The sequence below is a fragment of the Lipophrys pholis genome, assembly GCF_963383615.2.
Source record: "Lipophrys pholis genome assembly, chromosome: 10".
Taxonomy (NCBI): Eukaryota; Metazoa; Chordata; class Actinopteri; order Blenniiformes; family Blenniidae; genus Lipophrys; species Lipophrys pholis.
Window position 1 is genome coordinate 5858501 of NC_137640.1, and position 14969 is coordinate 5873469.

General features: G+C 39.9%; 1 protein-coding gene across 1 annotated transcript; it reads left to right on the forward strand.

The window, feature by feature from the left end:
• The first annotated feature begins 2574 nt into the window (after positions 1-2574).
• LOC308115934 (complement factor H-like) lies at positions 2575-12733 on the forward strand. Its single transcript, XM_080473816.1, has 11 exons — positions 2575-2697; positions 3020-3199; positions 4631-4825; positions 5798-5992; positions 6109-6288; positions 7995-8159; positions 9290-9457; positions 9597-9785; positions 9872-10057; positions 11767-11946; positions 12442-12733. Exons 1-11 carry the CDS (start codon positions 2628-2630, stop codon positions 12630-12632), a joined length of 1899 nt encoding a protein of 632 aa, XP_080329942.1. The 5' UTR covers positions 2575-2627; the 3' UTR covers positions 12633-12733.
• The last annotated feature ends 2236 nt before the right edge of the window (positions 12734-14969 follow it).

A 14969-nucleotide genomic window follows, 5' to 3' on the forward strand; every position in this document is an offset into this window, starting at 1 on the left:
TTCTATTAGGCCATGCTCTTTTATTAGGAACTATACGGTAATTCTTTTATCTATTATTTTATCTATTTATCTATCTTATTATCTATGTGTATATAATGTGTATCAGTATCCATCTATAGCCATCCATCTGTATAGGTATAATCAGTACATATACATGATTATACACCCAAGCTGAAGTTCATGTGAGGCATGCCAGTTCCAGTTATTGATCCAAAGTGGTATTTTATTATAAAGTCAGTAAAAATGTATTGAAAAAATCAGCATGTGAGGGACATTAATGTATCAGTGATGTGGAAGACACCTTGTCAGAGCTGTGTCTCACTTGTGAAGTAAAAAGGAACAATGGGGAGTGTGAAAGACTGGGTGACCTGGCATGAGGTGATTGGGATCAATGAAATTGCTTGTTCTTAAGTAATCAAGTAAACTTTAGTTATGTAGCCTTGTTCTCAGATATGAATCACAAAGTGCTTTACAGCACTAGAAACCAAAAAATAAAACACATTTAAGAACAGAGGCAAGAAAAACATACATAGTTATGCAAAAAAATTAATAAAAATGAATTGAGCAGCTACGGGTAAAACCCTGAATAAGAACATTTTTTATCTGCTTCGTAAAAGTATTGCAGGAGTCAACTGATCTCAGCTGAAGGGGAAGAGCATTCCACAGCTTAAGTGCGAGAGCTTGAAACACACAGTCACCACAGGTTTTGAGTTTGGTCTGGGGGCCCGCAAGCAGCATTTGTTGGCCAGACCTGAGCTATGTGGAGCATCTGGGTGAAGGAGGTTGGCAATATAAAAAAGTGTTTGACCATGTCATGCTTTAATAGTAAGCCCTAGTATTTTAAAGAAGAGCCAGTGAAGGGTCAGAATCTTGTTGGTGCCTGTCATGGCGGCAACCCAAAGACACACAGGTGGACACCAACAGTTTTAGGGGCGTGGTCAAACTGAAAACAGAAAGCCTTTGGGCCTGGTTGTACCATGGGACTCCTGACTCAGAAGGTCGGTAGCGGCAGCCTATAAGGGCCTTTTGGTTGGCCTCAATGATGTTCCGGGGCACCATAGGGCAGGTCAGGAAGCTTTGCTCAGCAAGAAGAGACATCCTTAAACCTTGATGAAGGATATTGTCTTTTTCCCACAGAAGACGTCCTGAACCTGAGGGAAATGCTTTCCTCAGACGAAGCATGGCTGGAGACCTCCAGAATGTCCTCATCCATTTTCCTGTTACTAGATTAGTCAAATTTGTCAGCAATTTGAATTCATAGAAAATAAGTCACCCAGTTTCTGCGTAAAAATCCACAATCAGACTTCTTCAAGCTTCAACCTTCAATGAAGCATCAGGCAGCGGGGTCGTCTCTCTCCCTCTCTACATATTGGTCTATTATGGTCTTTCTATTTACTTATCCACTTATATTTTTAGTTTTACATTTGGTAAACGCTGATCAAGCCAATTTGATGATATAACCTTTATTGGTTTAGGATGTGGTTCATGTCTATGTAGTACCTATAACTGTAACAGTAATGTCACCAGCAAGGTTACTGCCTGCCTAAATGCTATACAGACAATCACAGAGGATATTTTGGTGAGATTGTAGTTGGTATCTGTATATCAAGTTATATTAATATCCATTATAATATATGTATTTTATTACATTAATAACGTATTTAGCATTTAAGTTCACACATATAATAAATAAATCCAACTCTTTTTTTTTTTAAGTAATTTGAGGCACCACATGAGCGATGGCTCTTTTTAGTAAGCTCAACCACGAGAGTTCCCATGATCACTAATTTAGATCAGGATATGATCAGTTTTCACATGAATATACAGACTGAGGCTCATGCTGACAAAGCTAAAGATGAACAGGATTAAACTCTCAGTGTGGACAACGGACCATCAGGATGATATTCTGTGTCCCAAAACAAACATGTTTGTTTAAACTTTAGCCCTGATTACACAACAATATTAAGTTAAAAGAAACAGTAACATTTATTTCGTTTCCCTTATGAGCCTTTCAAAGCATCTCCTTTTGAAAACAGCTTTCAGAATGGAACGATCCAGAAGACAGCACAGACTCCAGGAGAGAAGCAAGGAATACAATAAAGACAGAACGTTAGTGGCATGTAATAGTTAAATATGACTGTATCTAGAATTAGAAAAGAGAGAAGCTCGGTGCAATAAAGGTCTCCCAGCAGTCTAAACCTAGAGCAGCTTGACTAAAAAGATAAAGTCAACTTTGTGATTGATGTCATTTCTATAATAAGACGCGAGCAAGAAATGTTCATATCCTTGAAACATATGACACAGAGTCTGGAAGAAAGGAGGAAGTTGCAAAATATGGTCACTCCCCTTTAAAGAGTTAGTCCCAACAGCAATCAGTTCAAATATATATATATATATATATATATATATATATATTTTTTTTTTATTAATTATATGACATCTTATTTTCTGGAAAAGAGTTATACGTGATATTGTGAGACTGTAAGTGGTTGCATAAAGTTTGTCTTGAATTCAGGGTGCGTGGGACATGGACTTTCCCAGAGGGCAGTCCATGTTTGCGTCTCCCCTTTTTCTACATCAGGATTCAAACTTCATGGTAGAAATGACTGAAACCTTCCTCAGAAAACATGAAACTGACCGGCTTCTTTCTGTCCCTCCAACTGTGGGCGATTGTGGACGTTTCTCTGTCGCTGGATGGTGAGATGAACCATTTTATTACTGTATCTGTGACCGTCAAAGGGTCTGCAATGATTGAAGAAAAACAAACATGGAGATTTTGATTAAAGTACAGTCGAAGCGAGGGAGCAAACGGAGAGAATGAACAGCAGATATAAAGCTTAATTTGATATTTGAATAACATATACAGTTATATTGTGATTTAAGTTCTTGTATGTGTGAATAGATAGATCGATAAATCGATAGATTGATAATTGTGGACCTGCTTCAGTTGAATGTTTTCCACTTTGTGTTTAGTAAGCAAACACCACTTCTTTTTTCAATCGTTATTTTCCTCTCTCAGCATGTTCACAGGTCCCAGACGTTCCTCACGGCCATGTATCAGATGACACCAACAAATCTGAGTACCAGGAAGGAGACGTGATCCATTTCTCATGTGACACAGGCTTCACAGCAGATCTAACCTCCAAATACGTTTGCACAAGTCAAGGGTGGCTGGTGATCCGTCAGGGAACGTGCTACTGTGAGTTCAGTAACTTCATGCTACCTGTAAAACTTTGTTGGAGCAATTTTTGTGCAGCAGTGCCTGCACTTGTTAACCTTTTGTTCCCTTTTGGTTTGAAAAATAGTCTCCCTTTAAAAAAATAAAAATAAAAAATCCACAGAGACTGAACACGTTAAAGTATGCAGGAAATATCATGGAGAAGAGGAAACAGACGTTTGGTTGAAATCCGCAAAGACAAATCATCATTATGCAGTTTATGATTGTACTGATGGATTTTACTTGTATGGTATATAGAAACAGGCTCACTTTGTTTAAAAGCTTAAGCTCTCAACATGGCATTAAATGTTAGATATGTTGTGAGTTTAAGTCTCACCATTTGAGTGTTAAATCTGTGGGTTTCCGAAGAGAAAGGTACTGTTAACTTTGCCCTTTGTCTTAGAAAGTCCTAAAGAAATGATCCCATATTGAGCGTGGACTAACTTCCAACACTGCTCTTTGTACGTTGTGTTGAAGTTTTCTCCTCTTTGATTCATTTTAGATGTTGGCTCAGGGTAGCAGGTCTGAAAGAAGCCAGGAACCTTCAGGACAATCCTGGACCCACCACTGTCAATGTATATGTTGTGCTCAATTCACTCAGTTCACCTCTGCTCTTACATTAGCATGCTGCTTTGTTTGTCATTTCAGTCTTTTGAAGCTGGTTTGAGTGTCCTTTTTTTTTTTTTTTTTAAATGATGGTCACTTTTATGCAGCAGAAGATGGGAAATGTAAACCATTCAAAGCTTTGTTGACCAGTAGTTTCATTTCAAGGCCAATTTTCTGAGTGACAGGAAGCCAATTCAAAGAGTTGACAACTGGACTGATGTGATGGATTCTTTTGGTCTTTATGAGGACAGCCTAACAAATGTCCATTCCACTGAAAATGAATGCAGGAAATAGTTTCTCTAAATCTTTCGGAGACACCAGTTCTTTATTTCTTGATGGTCTAACATCTTTGTTATGCCCGCTCGTGCCCCTCCCAGAATGGAGGAGGCCACCAAATTAAAATATTTCCTTTTTTTTTTTTTTCAAGAAATTACAGGTTTATTTTGTTACGCTGAAAAAAGTTCTGGAACATCCAAAGATCAACCTGCTCTATACCAACACTCAGTGTTGGTACTGCACTAAAGTCTCCTGGTGAAGCACTGATGTAAAACTGTTTGTCATCTGCATAGTTATGATAGCTCATGTTGGTGTTTTCTGTAATCTGAACCAGTGGAAGCATGTCGATCTTAAACAGCAGTGAGCTCAGGATGGAACCTTGTGGAACTCCTCATTTGGTGTTTTTCAACTCTCACTTTACGTTAGCTACAGACAGCCAGTTTACAGCTGTGTCACACATTTGGTGATATTGATTGTATTCCTGAACTCCTTATCCTGTCTCACTTCACTGACTCATACTCCTGTTTTTAGTTATAGCGTCCTGTGAGCTCCCTCCTGCACAAGAAGGCCTGATTACAAAGGGTTTACCAGAACACCACACGAATATTCTTCCTGATCACATCCTCACATTCAGCTGTGACGGTCGTGGAAAATATTTGACTGGCAGCTCAGTGCTGATTTGTGGGAGAGATGGACGGTGGAATCAGCCATTTCCAACTTGCAAAGGTAAAGAACAACTTTTACAAGTCCATTCACTAACAAATAGCCTGTTTGATTAGGCTGTTGCAAGTTAAGAGCTGTAATGGTAGAAATTGTGCCATTGTTTTGATGGTAGCTCTTACAGCAGTGTTGATTCTGACAATCATAAACAAAGAAATTAAGTAAGTTTGTTGTACTTCTGCTAATACTGACTACTATTACGAAATCAGCAATCAGCTGGTTGATGTGGATATTACTGTACATATTGGCATTTGCAATGCAAATATATATTCATTGCAAATATATATACAATATCAATCAATATGGTGGCCCTTTAACTTCCAAGCCGAGCTGTCAACTTCTCCAAGTTGGATTCCATCCCGCGTAGACGTTCAAATGTCTCATCCTGCTTACTTTTGAATTTGTTTATCGCATGAGTCTGAGTGTTACGAGCTCTGCACAATCCCTCACTGATGCCTACCAGCCTTCCCAAGACAGCTGCCAGCGTCATCCGAACCTTGCGATAGATCAGAAGACTGCCAGCTCCAATCAGCAGCATACCTGTTATCATAATTCCAATTATGTAGACGTCTTCCACGTCCTCAATGCAAAGGATGGACAGGCACATGATCCTCCAACTACCCCAGGAGTCCAACGTGTATCTGGCAGCAAACGTTCCGTCAGGACAGGGGGGCTCTCCTTTGCCTATTCTTTTTGTGGAAAAATTTGACCGATTGCATTCAGTACAGAGAAAATGAACCTCTGAATTACAGGTGCAATCCCCAGTTTAAAGTAGTGAGTGGAATGTCTTCAAAATGCATGAAAGTGGGACAAAAAGCAGAGTGGAGTGCAACACCTATGTGTGAACGGAAGAGTGATTTCTGATTCACTGGTCACATCACACTGAAATATAATGTTCTTAGTCACCTAAATCTCAACTTAACGTCTACTGATCTTGTCACTAAAAGAGAGGATTTTGTTTTTCTCCAACAAATACAGAGATAAAATGTAATCTGCAACTGCCGGCACTCAGAGGAACTACATATGAACCTGATTTTAAAAGTGTGTTCTTACCTGGAGAAACACTGCAAGTCACCTGTGGGAGCACATACTGGATTGGGAAGACTGACCAAACCTCGGCAAAGACGAAATGTAAAGTAGATGGAGAGTGGACTATCAGACCATTATGCCAAGGTAAGAAAACAACAACACACATGAACTTTAGAGTCCAGACACATTTTGAAATTATTAAGTCTTTCTCTGACTCACAGTTATTTCTAAGAAGAAATGTGTTGTTTTTATGAATGCAGAGGTTATATGCCCCAATCCACAAGACCCACATCTGTGGTACTGGAGCGTCTGGCACCGGGAACAGAAAAAAATTGGTGACACTGCATCTTATAACTGTAAGAGTGGCTACGAGAATACAAATGGTGCCCGATGGGCCACATGCACCAGAGAAGGATGGACACCAAAACCACTTTGTCAAGGTATTCTGAAGTTCACCTCCTGTTACTCATCTTACAGTTTTATTTCATTTAAAAAATAACAACTGTCGTTCTGGAGTTCAGAGATCTGAAGACCCACAGATAGGAACTGTTCCTCGGTCTTTTGATCCTACAACTCAAGGACCTCAATCTCCTGCCCGAAGGCCACAAGTTGGTGGGATGCCTCATTAATACTGAATTAATTCAGTCCTCCTGACGTCAAACATGATAGATGTTCCGCATTATGGCGCAGCATTAGCCTGTATCCATCTTTTGGTTGATTAGCAGATTTGAAAAATGTGAGCTTCGCTTTTTTACTCTCTTTTTGAGCAATTAAAGTAATTTCCAATTACATTTCCAGGTTACTACTACCTGTATTCATATTAAGTAATTTCAAAACTTGTTTAAAGGAGTGATTTGTTAACACTATATAAAACTGAGGCAGTGTCAATTCACTCGATACACAAAGATCCAACAGTTTTAATTGAGAACATTAACTCAAGATTTGAGACTCAAATGCAATAACTCACATTGTAAATGCATGTTTTGGGGCATTGGTATGAATATAAGAAAAATAAATGAAAATTTTTGTGCACTTTCTACACACAAAAGAAAAATGAAAAGAGAAAAGATAGGAGTTCTCTCTTTCTTATTTCCCACTCAGTTCATTTTGTCAAGTAGTACAGAAAGCAGATAAACTCTGGGCGTGTTCACATTCCCCAGTTTGGTCTGGACCGCAGTTCTCTTCAGGGAAAAAAACGTTTTGTTTGGGCAACAAGAGCACTCCCACCAACTCTGAACCGGAGCTAACAAGAGATCTCTCTCTGGTCCCCTTGAAAACATCAGTCTCGGTTTATTTACAGGAGAGGACATGACGTAGTGCGCAATGCATTCTGGGTAGTAACAAACAAAGCTAACCCAGCAAATCAGAAGAAGCAGATGCAGAAAGGAAAAGTTGGAAAATATCTCGCGGCCAGACGTGGAGTAGTGAGGAAGATGTACTGAGGAAGAAATAGTGAGGAAGGCGCTCATTGATTTTGGGTCTGAAGACTATATATCACCGTTGTTTGTGAATACCCATTATAGACCGATACCCAAGGTGTGAAAAATTCCCAGCTCCCCCTCCCTCGCAAGTGATCCGAGTCCTGGACTATCCCAATGTGAAAGGCCCCTTAGACATCTCAGACCCTTCTAGCTGATACGGGGGTCTCCGAGCTGCCCCCAGTTCAACCTCTTCGGCAGAGCAGGGGCCAACCTGAGAGCCATGATACAACTTTAATGGGAGACATTGTGATCAAATGAACCACCTCAACTGGTCGGTCTTCACTTGGAGGAGTTGTAGGTCAGCAATGGATTTCTTCTGGATGATCCAGCTCCTCAGTCTATCACAAAGAGTGAGTCCGACCTCCCTCCAGAGAAAACTCTATGCAACTACCTAGATGTTGGACCAATCTCAAGATCCGTAAAGGTTTTGAATAGGGGCAACTTGTGCACCAATTCTCCTCCAACTTCCGACAATGCAAGAACTTCTCACAGAGGTGGGAGTTGAAACAGGGTCCTCAGCCAGCTCTTTCCTCCACTTGTTCACAATGTCTTTGGTTCTGTCAGGTCTGGGCTGAAGTCTTTCCTGCTATCCAGTCTGACTCACCACCAGATGATCACCTGACATGTGATTTTTTTTTGTCCCAATAATTTTTTTTTTCTTTCAGGGACACAATGTCAACAGAAGAACATTGAGAATGCATACATTACCAACAACAACAAGCAGAGCTACAGCCATGAAGAAGCCGTCAGTTACGTATGCAGAAGCACCGGCAAACAATTTACTATGTCCTGTCATGATGGTGCTTGGAGAGGAGCGGAAAGGTGCCCAAGTAAGATCATGCAACTATACTACATTTTACAGACAGTTTATAGACTCATTACGGCATGAGTTTGATGCAACACTTAACTGACATTCTCATCTGAAGCTGAAATTCATTTAAGAGTTGCAAACTGTAATGACCCATTTAAACCAGACTGAGCATTTAAAGCATTTTGAACTGTGATCGTTTTGTCAACAAATACATTTCTGCTCTGAAATGATTTGTGATAGTTAGTTAGTTAGTTAGTTAGTTAGTTCGTTCGTTAGTTAGTTAGTTAGTTAGTTAGTTAGTTAGTTCCCAATAATACCAATACAAATAAGTCATTGGTCAGGGTAAAGTCTATTTCCAATTACTTAAAATATACAAACAAACAAACAAATAAATAAACAGGTAAATAGGTACATCTGAAGCTGGTATTTCATGAACATGCAACCATTTCATGACAGCAAGCAGTGTACATTAATGAAGCATTATGCTAATCTCATTATTTTGATGGGATTGATGATTATCATTATCAAGATTCATGCAGGAGCAATGGAATATCAAATGATATTACTTGGATGAATAAATGAATGGTTTATTTCATTAACAGTGCAACAATTGAAATTTGGGGCCGTCAGTGTGAACAGTGGCTCATTACAATGTTAGTTTGACACGCTAATATTTAAAAGGGACACGTTTACCAAAATGTTTGTCCATTGACTTGTTAGCTGAGCGTAGTTGTTCCCGCCTTTTCCACAGAGGAAGAAAATACCCTTTTACAAAATTTCCCTGCAATTTTGTAGTGAATACTTCTTATTCACAACGGCCACAGGCCATGTTAATTAAAAACTGGCCACGCGAGCAGGAAATGTCCCAATGCACCATATTATCACGTTTCCCAATGACACCGTTTTCAGAAGTGTGAAATGATATTAATGTTTATTGCACTTTTCTCAGAATGTTTTGGGGTTGTTGTAAATAGTGTATAGATTGTATGAATGTTGTTGTTTGTTTTTGTTTTTTTAAAAGATTGCTTTACTGCTGGCTGTACTGCAAATTTCTCCTTCAGATAATAAACCTTACTAGGACCTTGTTGATGTAGCCTGCCCAGTTTGCTAAATGTAATAACTAAAAATACTTTATGTCTTTTCTTTTAGGTGATGATTCCTGTGTGAAAGAGACGCTTCCAAATGGATTTTTTGTTGGGCCTTTCAAAAATACCATCTTCTACACCTGTGATGTCGGTTATAAGCTTCCCACCAATGGCTGGTGGGGAACTGCCAAGTGTCTTGGTGGTCAGTGGTCTGAACTCCAAGCATGTATCGGTAAATGTCTGTCTGTCTGTCTACAGTATGTACTATCAGTCTCTGTTAGTCATTGTATAGAAGCTCACCAACGACACGGTGATTTTTAGTGCAGTCTTGATTACACAATCTAAACCTGATGCTTTTTAATCCATCCCAGAGAAGACAAAGTGTGGAGAGCCTCCAGAGATTCCTAATGGGAAAGCAACACCACTTCGATGGGATTACAAAGAGGCTCAAATCCTACAGATAACCTGCAAAAATGGATACTCCCCTGATATTGACCAATTGACCTGTCAGGATGGAAACTGTCATTCAAATGGAACATCACTTACAACACTATGTAGACGTGAGTGCCATTTTATTTTTCTTGTAGTAAATACTCATTGGTAGGGTGTACATTTTTTAAAAAGTACACTATGTGTTCTCTTGCAGTGATCACTCCTGTCTGCAGTCATCCACCCAAAGTTGAAAACGCTGTTGTTTTGGAGGCTTATCAGAGAGAGTTCCTCTCTGACTCTACGATAACTTATCACTGCCGTGACAATTTCACAATGGAGGGAGAGGACACGATTAAATGCATAGCAGGACAATGGGAGGAAAAGAACACCGCATGCATACGTATGTACACTTTTCAAAGCCATTTTTGTTTGGAAGCCACATATAGACGCTTACCTCAGCACAATGTAATCAGATAAACTGGACTCGGTCTTATACCTATATGTGGTTTCATCAGTCCATGCTGTTCCTTTGACTAGTCTGACAGGCTGTTCATGGAAATGACCTGGTGGAGAGGTGTGCTCAATTGTGCAGACTAAGCAGCTAAACCATGTTGGTAGACTTGTGGAGTTGTAGGAAATGCTGGTTGAAGAATGGGATCCATCCCCACCATGTGTGGACAAAGTAGGACCAGACCAACTCTGATAAAAAAAAAGGGGGACATTTCACTTGGATGGTATAGCCCATCTGATCTACTTCCATGCAGGCAGAGTGTGTGGTGTGTCAAACACAGAATAAAGAATTGTGTGCTTTGAGAAAAAAAAAAGTGTTAGATCATTTATATCATTTAATCTCGACGAGCACACATTTGAAGCGGCTCACTAGGAGTCCTTCTGGTTCTCATGATTGCCTACACCAGCTGTGGACATTCCAAATAAAGCTCGAATATCCCAGTTGCATCACAAGCACAGTTATGAGGAGGCAGATGAAATAATGTGAGTATAAGATATAATCACTAACAGTTTGCTGGTAGTTTAAACGAAGGTGATTCAACAATAAAAGAAAACAAAATTAAGAAACGTGTTTTCAATTTTCTATTCAGAAATTATTCCAAGTAACTACCTTTTATTTTTAGGGACGGAAGAAAAGGCCGAGGCCTGGAGGCCAGGACCCTATTGTATTTCATGTGTTTCTTCTTTCTTCTTCCTTTTTTGACTCCTGGCGCGGATTTGAACCCAAATTTGACCCACTAAACACGCTCAAATGTTGATCAAATTTACATCAAAATGTAGCTACAGGTCTTGTGCTTTTAATGAGGTGCGACTTTTGTCTGTCTTTTAAACGGTTCTCAATTCACAATGACTTGTTCGGGAGGTGGGTCTCGGTGATCTGTCTCTCTGAGTGTCGCAGCTGCTGCAGCCTCCCTGCTGAGAGGCGGGAGTGAGAACACACACACACACACACACACACACACACACACACACACACACACACACACACACACACACACACACACACACACACACACACACACGCACATGCAGGAGAGGCAGTACCTCACCTGCCATCATGATAAAAAAGAAAAAGTACATAAAGTAAATATTAATATTTTCCACTGATTTCTGTTAAAGATGCATTTTCAGTACGACTCAACACATTTTTGACATTTTAATAAGTAAAAATCGCCAGTCTGCCAGTTCAGTGTGAAAGTGGCTTACTCTGATTGCAAATCAAAGTTAAAGGAAGTCCTAAAACCAATTTTTCACTATTCACTGTTGGGTGTTCGTGATCTGTCTGAGCCATGATCATAGGAAAGATAACTTGTTTTCAAATTGTTGCTTGATTGACACATTTGGAGCATGCCATTCAGAAATGAGTTTCTGTTATCTCAACAAACTTTGCAGTGAGGGAGCCTCTCAACTCTGGTTGAATTCTGTCACTACTTATGGGTGTAAATGATCCCGATGTGAACAGCTGTGTCTCAAGCAGAATTGAGAAGCCAGATTGTGCAAGAAATGAAACACCCTTATACAAGAAGGTTCTGATCATTTGCTGAAGGTGAAAATGCCACTAAAGTTGTGATTTGTGTCACTTGATTTGATCTCTTGCAGCTCCTATGAACTGTGGGAGTCCTCCACCTCTTGTTGACGGTGATACCAAACAAAGTCTGAAATCCGTCTACAGCCATAATGAAAAAGTTGAATTTAGCTGTCAGAACCTTTACACCATGGAGGGCGAGCCATACAGAACCTGCTTCAATGGTGAATGGAGGGGAGACATGAATTGCCTCAGTAAGTCTGGCTTCCCTTTATATTTACAAAAGTGTATTTTGTCAAAGGGTTGCAGGGATTACCACTCTGGTGTGTCAGCAAGAGGGTTCCAGGTTCCATCCTAGGTGGGACTTGGAGGGACTGTCTGTGTGAAGTATGGATGTTCTTCCTGGGCATGTGTGGGCTTTTTTTCTTTCTTTATAGTCTAGTCTCTTCCCACAGTTCAAAAATATGGATATGGTGATAATGGGTGCTGTAAATGTCCCGTAGGTGTGAGTGTCAGTGTGTGTGATTTGTCCTGTGATGGACTGTGTAACCCGCCTTCACCCAAAGTCAGTTAGAATTGGCTCCGGTCCTCAGCAACCCAAACTTCGATGAAGTGGCAGTAAAGTTGACTGGATGCAGAAAGTCATTGTTTTTTTTCAACCAAGAATAACTGTAGCTTTGTGTGTAGCATGCAGTACTTTCCTGTATTTTATTCACAAGCAATGCTTCTTTATGTATGTTCTCTTGCAGAACCATGCACCCTGAACGCAGAAGCCATGAAGACACGGAATATTCGGTTCAGATTTGTAGATCGAAAAAAGTTGTACTCCGCTCATAATGATGAAGTAGCGTTTTTGTGCACAAGAGGAGGTCCTGTACAGACAAGCCTCATGCGTACGATATGTCTCGACGGGGAGATTCACCTGCCAACCTGCCAGTGAAAATTGGAAAACATCTGAATGGCATGAACACATAGTGACATGATCTGTAGGCTTTCTTTTTCAGGACTGTGTGTGGTCATGAATAAAATAGCCTTAATAGTAACTCTTTTGTGCCTCAACATTCTTTATGAGAAAAACATTGTTGGGTCCTATCTTTGTTTTTGAACACCACCTGCACCAAATGAAGGTGTGAAAATTTACCACCAGCTGCCACTGGTAAGACGTCAACTGGAACAACCGCCACCCAGAGGAACCGCAGATGAATCTACATTGTTTCTGTTTATCACATCGAACCACCTGTAAGCCAAGTAGCACTGTTACTTTAACCAAAACTGTATAATTGAGGATTGGAAATCAAAACAATGGCTGAAGCTTTTAGTTGCTTGCCTCAGCGCTCACTAACATCAGGTGACAATGTAAAGTGTAGAAGACAGAAACAGTCTGGAAACAGCCGATGGAACTTCATCTGCAAGCCCACGTCTCAATTTCCACCAAACAATCCGATTGTCGGGTTAATATGTGTTGATCTCCCGTTGTCTTTAAATTACTATTATGTCTTTTATTATTTATTTTCTTTCGTCAGCGTTTTGCAGCTTCGATTCGTGGGAGTCCGCCATCCCTTCCAGGTGCAGACACAATAGGAGCTGTGAAAAAACAATTCAGGCAGGGGGAAATAATTAATTAAAGCTGTCACAATTACCACATTATGGAGGGCGACAACTTTAAAACCTGTATCAGTGGTGAATGGACCGGACCGTCAAGATGCCTCAGTTAGTTGCTTCTAAATTATCATTTGATGTGTTTTGATTTATAATGGAGGCAGAACAGGAATCGATCCAGTCATAAATAATGGATTTCTATCAGATATATTTCTTCATATGCAAGTCATAACGTGGTGTATTGTCATTCCTAGCATTAACAAAATACTGTTTATATTCTATTTCTTGCTGAGCCCTATTCAGCTCTTTTTTTTTCTTTTTTTTTTAACTTGTCAAAGTTAGGAAAGCCCTCCGGATCAGAGAGGACCAATTTCACCCCCGCTTCTTTGGTTCAGTTGCCTGAAACCGCTTACAAGGAATCCTTGATTCCCTGTGCAGAAACCATTCAAACTCCATTCCTGCACAGACAATGTTGATGCAATGAGGGGAAACACAGATATGTGATCAGACCTGTGTGGAAGGAGGCTGCGACTACACTTTGATGGTGTGGTAACACTACGTTCTTGCCAATAAACATTTGAGTTAACTGGAAGTGGCGTGAGCTGCCTGGACAAATGTGAATGATTAACAGTGTGTGTGTGTGTGTGTGTGTGTGTGTGTGTGTGCGTATGGGGGGACAGTCTGCTGGGATTGTTGCAGTTGTATAAAGCCTTATTAAAACAAAAAATAAATAAACATTTATCTCTCTACAACATAGCGTGAGAAGCTACATTTCTTGTCCTGACACTGTCTTTTTAGATTTTTATTGCATTAATATCTTCCATCCTGGAAGAAGCGCTACCACAGGTCCTTTCTATCTGTTCAACAGCGGATACACTCGTCTACACGAAGACTGTATAAAACTGTCTTCGGATGCAATGCATCAGTGAAGTTTTTATTCCGGCTCCCAAGGTGGAACGTTTCTTTCACGGTCTCTCCATTTTCATCACGTTTACAGCTTATTGTTCTCTGCACACGTCTGTGTGGTTTCATCTCAAAGACAAACAACAGCGCCCTCCCGTGGCCCGGTATACTAACTACAACGTTAGCAGTGTGTCCACTGCTGCAGCATAAAGGTAAACACATTTTTTTTTTTTTTTTTTTATGATGTGTTGTAAATATCATCGTTCTGGCACTGCTGAACACTAAAAATATTACTGCTACTGTGTGCATTTTTCTTCATTCAGATTTTCCTGTACTTCAATGTACATGTATATCCATATTTCTTTTTTCCAATTATCTACTTATATATATATATATATGTATGTATATATATATATATGTATGTATGTATGTATATACATACTGTCTATTCTTTCGTGTGCCAATATCCTATATTTAACTATTTGTGCAATGGTACGGTGTTGATAAGTCTGTCAGACTTTTTTGTGCAGTCCAACATGCTGCATATTCCTACCAAACATTGTGGATGTAGGTGAAACATGCTGTAGATGTTGCAAATGTGGTGAAAAAAAAAATTAGACATGCAGCCATTTTGGCACACACATGCATTATTCCCATGAAATCCACCACTTATGACACGCGTGCAAACGGTTTTGAACACATTTATGCTGTCAAAAATGCAGCAGTTCTGAAGGATTAGAAAGTATCATACTAATAATTCCTTGTACAATAAGGT

Excerpts from the sequence above, each read along its gene's own strand:
- LOC308115934 (XM_080473816.1), top strand. The coding sequence starts at position 2,628 with ATGAAACTGACCGGCTTCTTTCTGTCCCTCCAACTGTGGGCGATTGTG. Across the intron at positions 5,993-6,108 it reads TATCAGACCATTATGCCAAG|AGGTTATATGCCCCAATCCA; the intron begins GTAAGAAAACAA and ends TTATGAATGCAG. Across the intron at positions 10,058-11,766 it reads AAAGAACACCGCATGCATAC|CTCCTATGAACTGTGGGAGT; the intron begins GTATGTACACTT and ends GATCTCTTGCAG.